This window comes from Anomaloglossus baeobatrachus, chromosome 8 (assembly GCF_048569485.1).
Source record: "Anomaloglossus baeobatrachus isolate aAnoBae1 chromosome 8, aAnoBae1.hap1, whole genome shotgun sequence".
Classification (NCBI taxonomy): Eukaryota; Metazoa; Chordata; class Amphibia; order Anura; family Aromobatidae; genus Anomaloglossus; species Anomaloglossus baeobatrachus.
Window position 1 is genome coordinate 53,267,643 of NC_134360.1, and position 8,923 is coordinate 53,276,565.

General features: G+C 44.9%; 1 protein-coding gene across 1 annotated transcript in view; it reads right to left on the reverse strand.

Annotated features, from left to right (window-relative positions):
• Positions 1 to 8,536, reverse strand: part of FBLN2 (fibulin 2) — a 77,544-nt gene extending 69,008 nt beyond the window's left edge. The window contains exons 1-2 of the mRNA XM_075321624.1: positions 8,430 to 8,536; positions 5,102 to 6,358 (exon numbers count right to left, since the gene is read on the reverse strand). Of these exons, the coding sequence (XP_075177739.1) occupies positions 5,102 to 6,308 (1,207 nt within the window). The 5' untranslated portion in view covers positions 6,309 to 6,358; positions 8,430 to 8,536. The remainder of the gene's footprint in view (positions 1 to 5,101; positions 6,359 to 8,429) is intronic.
• Positions 8,537 to 8,923: the final 387 nt, after the last annotated feature.

Here is an 8,923-nt window from a genome sequence, read left to right on the forward strand (position 1 = left end):
AATTCTGGTGGTTTGAGGGGTTGAATAATAAATGACCCTCTGAATAAACTTTTCACAATTTAAAAAAAAAATTAAAAAAAGAAATAACATTCTTTTTTGCTGCAGTGCATTTCACACTTCCAGGCTGATCTACAGTCCAAATGTCACAATGCCAAGTTAATTCCGAATGTGTAAACCTGCTAAATCTGCAGGGGGTTGAATACTACTTGTAGGCACTGTACATACACACATACATACACACATACATACACACATACATACACATACATACACACACACATACACTCAGCTTTATATATTAGATTTGAATCATCCAGTAAGCAAAAAATGGATCCTTTATAAATGCAAGAAAAATGGATAACTAAATAGATCCATTCTCCATGGACTTCAATGTTAAAAAGAGGATCCAGCTGAAATCAGTTTATTAAAAATGGACATAAAAGTTTAGTCTGTAGAACTTTTTTGCCAACGGATCTGCTGTAATGGCTGATCAGAGGACGTGTGAACAAAGCATAAAATGTATCTATCTGGAATCCACAGACTGGATACAATGAAAATAAACCCTCAGCTGGAGCAGTGGTGGTCAGGATGGGGGGTTTTCAGCCTCTGAAAATAAACAGTGACTGTTTACATTTGCTGACGGCAAGCAGAGGTCTTATAAATGGTGAGGAATTTTAATAGGAATTTTATACCTAAGTCATTATACAGTGCTTACGCTTTATTTACATAGGACTGCTCCTAAGTGTAAAGCCAGAGAGATGATGGGAATAGCATTCCTCGGCACGGGCAGCGATGTGCAGCGATGATGGAGGACAGGGCTGCGGCTTCATATTATTAATGTGATGAGCGGCGTGGACCGCCAGACGATGGATTCAGGAATCCCTCATTACCGCACCGGCCGCTGCCAGGTTCACATATTTCCTGATGATTAGAGGTTATTTGTGTTTTACGCAGAACGTGGAGGGATGAGAAATGGTTTTCGGATGGAAGTTATTATTCCTGTCATTAGATGGCAATTACCACTGAACAGTGCAGATCAATTTTCCTGCTTTTATATAAGAGCAGAAGCAAAATTGAATGGTGGCGACAAAAGCAACCTAATACACCCTCATAGCACTGACCTGATATCAGAGGGGCTGATATCAGTTACATATGGAGTAATGTCTGGGGCTTATATCAGTACTGGAGGGTTATAAGAGGGGCTGATATCAGATACATATGATGTAATATCTAGAGGATATATGAAATTTGTTTTCATCACCCTCCAGGTGCCGCCCTCCGTAGTCCGCCGCCCTAGGCACCGGACCTTGTGGCAAATACATTCCTGGATATATCAGTACTGGAGCATTAAAAGATGGGCTGATATCAGTCACATATAATGTAATGTCTGGGGGCAATATCAGTACTGGAACATTATAAAAGGGTCTACTTTCAGTGGACATACAATACACACAAAAAGTTTGGACACACCTTCTCATCTCTAGAATAACTATTAAGAGGAGACTTTGTGCAGCAGGCCTTCATGGTAAAATAGCTGCTAGGAAACCACTGCTACGGACAGGCAACAAGCAGAAGAGACTTGTTTGGGCTAAAGAACACAAGGAATGGACATTAGACCAGTGGAAATCTGTGCTTTGGTCTGATGAGTCCAAATTTGAGATCTTTGGAACCAACCACCGTGTCTTTGTAGAAAAGGTGAACGGATGGACTCTACATGGCTGATTCCCACCGTGAAGCATGGAGGAGGAGGTGTGATGGTGTGGGGGTGCTTTGCTGGTGACACTGTTGAGGATTTATTCAAAATTGAAGGCATACTGGACCAGCATGGCTACCACAGCATCTTGCAGCGGCCTGCTATTCCATCCGGTTTGCGTTTAGTTGGACCGTCATTTATTTTTCAACAGGACAATGACCCGAAACTCACCTCCAGGCGGTGTAAGGGCAATTTGACTAAGAAGGAGAGTGATGGGGTGCTACGCTAGATGACCTGGCCTCCACAGTCACCAGACCTGAACCCAATCGAGATGGTTTGGGGTGAGCTGGACCGCAGAGTGAAGGCAAAAGAGTGGACAAGTGCTAAGCATCTATGAAACTCCTTCAAGACTGTTGGAAAACCATTTCCGGTGACTACCTCTTGAAGCTCATCAAGAGAATGCCAAGAGTGTGCAAAGCAGTAATCAAAGCAAAAGGTGGCTACTTTGAAGAACCTAGAATATAAGACATATTTTCAGTTGTTTCACACTTTAAGTATTTCATTCCACATGTTTTAATTCATAGTTTTGATGCCTTCAATGTGAATCTACAATTTTTAGAGTCATGAAAATAAAGAAAACTCTTTGAATGAGGAGGTGTGTCCAAAATTTTGGTCTGTACTGTACGTCTAGGGATTATATCAGTAGTAGAGCGTTATAAGAGGGGCTGATATCAGTCACATATAATGTAATATCTGGGGGTTATATCAGTACTGGAGTGCTATAAGAGGGGTCAATACTAGATACATATGATATAATATCTGGAGGATATATTAATTTTTTTTCATCACCCTTCTGGTGCCGCCCCCCCACAGCCCGCCGCCCTAGGCACCAGACCTCAGGTGTCTAGTGGAAAATACGGCCCTGGATAAATTGGAGCTGGAGCGTTATAAGAAGGGCTGATATCAGTCACATATGATGTAATGTCTGGAGGTTGTATCTGTGTTGGAGCATTGTAAGAGGGACTACTATCAGTCACATATAGACGGGTCTCAGCACTGGACATATCTGCTATAAGGCAATGATCATGGGGTGCGGGGGGTTTCTATATTTTTCATGACCGAGGGTATTAGGGTTTTAGCAGAGTGTCCATCCTCTGAGTTGCAGTGATGTACGATCGCCTTTATGCTGCGGTTACAATATATCATCATACATTGCGTTCTTATGGAATTTGTTAGATTTTCCCTGGAGGTGAAGCTGATAATAGAAATCACCATTGATATTTTCCAGCACGGTGACCTATGTAAAAGACGGGAGAACCGCCATCGTGTACAGAAATTGCACAGACAATCCTGACATTCCAGGGGGCTGCGCTAACAGCACGCTAAGGCCTAGCTGGACCCCAGATAACATCAGCCATACTGCGGGCGGCTCTCAACATGCGGGACGCTGACGTCTCATGACTCTTATCTACAGAGATAACGTGTCCTGGAATCATTGTGGCTGCAAAATGTCTCAGCGCAAATTCCACACAGAATTCTTCCACTGGGACGAGATTTAGCGAAGCGATAAAAACAAGGGAAATCAGCACCGAGCAAGTCCCAAGGAGCCAGACGATTACAGCTATAGCCCCCATAGCTATGGCACCCATAAAGCAGCTAAAGAGGGCAGTGGGCACCCTAGGTTCTCACCACCGTAGGTAGTCCATCCAGTCTGCAGCACTCATGTGACAAACTTGGACTCCATAGTGGCTCTAGCGACTTGTAGATATGGCCATACATCTTCACTGGACAATAGCTATTTCTCCAAACTGCCTTTCTCTCCTCTGTCCCCCTACAGAACCCCCTCTACCCTTCAGAACTACTCTGTATCACTACAGACTCTTTGTTCTCCCATCAAGACTCCTCTGTTCTCCTCCAGACTCCCCTGTCTCCTTTCAGAACCCTATATCCTGCTCCAGACTCTTCTATTCCCCTCAGGATTCCTCAGCCCCCCTCCAGAGCTCTCTGTCTTCCTCCAGACTCCCCTATCCTCCTCCAGATTTCACTGTCCTCCTCCAAACTCCTCTGTCTTCCTCCTAACTCCCTCTATCCTCATCCAGACACCTCTATCTCCTCCAGACTCCCCTATCCATCTCCAGACTCCCCTATCCTTCTACAGACTCCCCTATCCTTCTCCAGACTCCCCTATCCTTCTCCAGAATCTCCTGTCCTCCTCTAGACTCCCCTGTCCTCCTCCAGACTCCCTGTCCTCCTCCAGACACTTCTGTCTTCCTACACATTCCCCTATCCTTCTCCAGACTGCACTGTGCCCCTCCAGACACCTCTGTCTCCCTTTAGACTCGACTGTCCTCCTCCAGACTCCCCTGTTCTCCTCTAGGCCCCTCTGTCTTTCTCCAGACTCCACTGTCCTCCTCCAGACTGCACTATCCCCCTCCAAACACCTCTGTTTCCCTTCAGACTCCACTGTTCCCCCCCAGACATCCAGACACCTCTGTCTCCCTCCTGACTGCCCTATCCTTCTCCAGACTCCACTGTCCTCCTCCAGACACCTCTGTCCTACCTACAGACACCTCTGTCTCCCTCCTGACTCCCCTATCATCCTCCAGACTCCCCTGTCCCTCTCAAGACACCTCTATGTCCCTTCAGACACCCCTGTTCTCCTCCAGGCCACTCTGTCCCATCTAGACCACTAAGTCCCCCTCAAAATGCCTCTATTCCCCTTGCAATTCCTCTGTTCCCCCAGACTCCTCTCTTTCTTCTCCCTCAGATTCTCTTCTCTTTCTGGACCCCTCGAGCAGCGACCTATCTACCTATACTACAAAGGATGACCATGTACCGAATGTCAGACAAGTGTATAATAGACATAGGCAACATCTTGACGTCTGGAGGGTTTTGATGACTTTAGCTGTTTGCTTTCCCACGGTGGAATTATACCCCGATGCAGTGATAGTACTGGTAACTATCACCGGTCCACTATAAAGAATCTAGGAGGGGCTGGTCACTGATAGGTGGGTCATCTGGGTCATTGTGCAGGTGCTCCATGGCTTTCCAGAGAGTCCCCCTCCCTCCCCCAGTATGATATTTGTATAATGGCTTCCTATATGTCTTATGCGATACCTAATTCCCGGTGGGCTGCATTATTATTTTACTTTCGGGCGCCCCTATAGAGTCTGACATGTAGGATATTTGGCCTGTGAGCTGAGCCATAGGGCTATGGATGGGCCGAGAGGTTGACTGAGGTTCTGGGGATTCGTATACTGAAAGCATTGACAGCTTGAGCCTCTCCAGTCATTTCAGTATGTTGGGGGTTGTAGATCCGGAATGGCTGGAGAGTCCCAAGGTGCACATATGTCAGATCCATGGCCACAAGTGTAACCTTACCCTCTCCTCGTGTACACAACATCTTACCCTCATGTGGTCTGGATTGATTGAGAACGTCCTTCGGGGCCCCCAGAGTCGGGAAGGTGACCTGTGTCCCCTCTGAGGGACTCGGGGTCCAGTAAGCAGATGTTGCCGTTACTTTCGCTGTTGTGGAGACGTCATTTCCTTCCTCTTCCCCTTCAGGTAAATCATCTTTATTTATGTCCCGATATGGCTCCTGCGTTTGGTTTATTTGTGGATTTGATTCCAAGGTTTCGGCTTTCTCTACACTGTTTGCCGTCGGCGAGGCTATAATTTCCTCTGTGGGTCCATGTGGGGAGGTGGGGGCAGGGCTGGTGCTTGGCTCTACCACATCTGGTTGGGCGGTGGTCTTGACATTGACCATACTCTCGGTGGTAGTCATGAGTCCCATGGTGGTGCTAGAGGGGTACACTGTGGTGGATGGTTGGGTAGTAGGATCGGTTGAGTAATGGGCAGTGGTATATTCCACCAGGATGATTGGCGTTGCAGTGGTTGGTGAAGTCGTTACCTCCTCATCGGTGGTATCTTCATAGTCCACCATGGAGTGATCTTGAAGAGCGTTCCTCTTGTAATTATTGTTTTTGTCCACAATCTCTTGAGGGTCCTGTTCTTGGCTGTACATGTAGTCTAACTGTGCCCCGGGGTCACTCTCCGTCGTGTCAAGGAGATGAATGGTGTTGTCTCCGTCCTTATCACAGTCAGGTACAACATAGCACATCAACTCGCCCCCAGAATTGGGGCAATGGCAGAACTTACAATGTGACATGTGAAAAGTGTGCCCGGCCTCGTACTTCTCCTCACCATGGACGCAACCAATCCTACCACACTGAACACAACCGTCTGCCGGCTGCAGGATGTCAATGCAATTCGCCGGAAGTTCAGGACATGGTATAAAATGGCAGTTGATCCTTCCACCTCCGGGGGGGCACGTGCACTCTGTGCTGCCAAAGTCCACAAAGTAAGACTCGCCTTCTGGAACTTTTCCACCTTGAAATCCAACACTGACACAGTCATAGTACTGGTAACCTTCACAGGGGCACCCGAACTGTGTACACGATGGGCAGCAGGACCCCTCCTCCACCACCTCTAATATACAGTTTTCCAGGGGCTTGCACACAGCATCCGAGCAGTCGGCCTGAGACAAGGAAAGTTTGGTGCATTGTACTAGCAAAATGAAAGCCCCTAAAAATCCAACTTTGTTTATTCTGCTCATGGTCAAAGCCAAATGGATGAAAATGTATCAGTCAGAGCAAGATAATGTACCTGAGGATAGAAGACCAAGAATAATACGTTAAAGTGAGTGATACAGAGCTCCAAATATATTGCATCGAACTAAAGTTACATTAGAAAATTCTACCTTCCTACAGCCACCACTAGGGGGACCTCCCTGTATACAGAAATACATGATAGGATTCTGTCTGCAGTCAACGTTAGGGGGAGCTCCCTGTATACAGAGATACATGATAAGATTCTGTCTGCAGCCACCACTAGGGGAAGCTCCCTGTATACAGAGATACATGATATGATAAGATTCTGTCTGCAGCCACCACTAGGGGAAGCTCCCTGTATACAGAGATACATGATAAGATTCTGTCTGTAGCCACCACTAGGGGGAGCTCCCTGTATACAGAGATACATGATAAGATTCTGTCTGCAGCCACCACTAGGGGGAGCTCCCTGTATACAAAAATACATGGTAAGATTCTGTCTGCAGCCACCACTAGGGGGAGCGCCCTGTATACAGAGATACATGATAATATTCTGTCTTCAGCCACCACTAGGGGGAGCTCCCTGTATACAAAAATACATGGTAACATTCTGTCTGCAGCCACCACTAGGGGGAGCGCCCTGTATACAGAAATACATGATAAGATTCTGTCTGCAGCCACCACTAGGGGGAGCTCCCTGTATACAAAAATACATGGTAAGATTCTGTCTGCAGCCACCACTAGGGGGAGCGCCCTGTATACAGAAATACATGATACGATTCTGTCTACAGCCATCACTAGGGGGAGCTCCCTGTATACAGAGATATATGATGTTAAGATGATGTCTGCAGCCACCACTAGGGGGAGCTCCCTGTATACAAAATACACAGTAAGATTCTGTCTGCAGCCACCACTAGGGGGAGCTCCCTGTATACAGAGATACATGATAAGATACTGTCTGCATCCACCACTAGAGGGAGCTCCCTGTATACAGAGATACATGGTAAGATTCTGTCTACAGCCACCACTAGGGGGAGCTCCCTGTATACAGAGATACATGATAGGATTCTGTCTGCAGCCACCACTAGGGGGAGCTCCCTGTATACAGAGATACATGATAAGATACTGTCTGCATCCACCACTAGAGGGAGCTCCCTGTATACAGAGATACATGGTAAGATTCTGTCTACAGCCACCACTAGGGGGAGCTCCCTGTATACAGAGATACATGATAGGATTCTGTCTGCAGCCTCCACTAGGAGAAGCTCCCTGCATTCTGTATATACCTTAAACTCATGAACTCCCTCTAGTGGTGGTTATATAATATATATATATATCATCCAAGTGAAAGTAACTTGTGAGTTTTTTCTCCAGTAGCCTTTATATATTATTTGAATGTGTAAATGGCGACAGACTTGTATATAACAGGTGGTCATTACACACAAAATAGAGGCAGCCTAAAGTGTTATATAAAGGTTACATTATGGACATGCAGCTGAATTTGTCATTCACCGTGATAGTATACACAGTGCATCAGCATCAGATCAAAACTGACACATTCCGTTAGAAAATGACACTTAGCTCTGCTACATCTGTGTATATTATCACTCTCACCACCAACTTCTGTTTACATGCTGGAGAACACAATAAGATCCTACAAAACCACAATACATGTGCAGTTACTGTGTATATATATATATATATATATATATATATACATACATATATATACATATGTATACATTTATACATATTTACTATATATACATATACATATATATATATATATATATATACATATGTATACATTTATACATATTTACTATATATGTATATATTTATATATCTATATATATATACATACATAAGATGTAGCAAAGTTGACTTTGTCATTAACCCTTTATATCAGTACAGAGACTACATGAGGACTGTTTGCAAACACTGCAATCAACACATTGCATCTGTTGTACCAAATGACAATCACAGCTCAGCTACATCTGTATGTGTATATATCGATTAGATGACCTCTTCTGCAATTTACTACTATAAACCCTAATTTATTTCCCCTTTTACAGAGTTAGGAGACCACCGGCGATGCCAAATGTTTCCAACTAAGTTTCACCAACCTGAAAATTGTCCCCAAATTCTTGGTCCTCGCAGACGATTCCTTGTAGATGATTCTCTGCGGAGACACAACATCAAGATGTTTCCAGAGGAAAGGAAAAACGAAGGAGAAGGAGAAAGGGACCGAGCTGTAATCTGAGCCCTCCACTCCCATATGTGGGTGATAAAGGACATTACACCCCCCTCCCAGGATCAGAGGTGAATGGACTGAGGCTTCTGTTACTTTTCGATACATTTTAGATCAATATTTACTTATTTTGTTATTCACAATTCAGAAAATAGTTACATTTCTGCAAAATTCCTTTTTTTTTTTCCACTTTACGACTTCAGAAATTTCAGGGATTGTAATGCTGTTCCAAGCTCTGCAGAGCGAATTACATAAAGCTGCTCTCTGGGGGTTCAAAGAAAATAGCAGCGTTCCTGAACCCCAGGCAGAACAATCCTCTCACAATTCTGTGACCAGAAACAGAATTTAACTCCTAAAATTAAAATAATA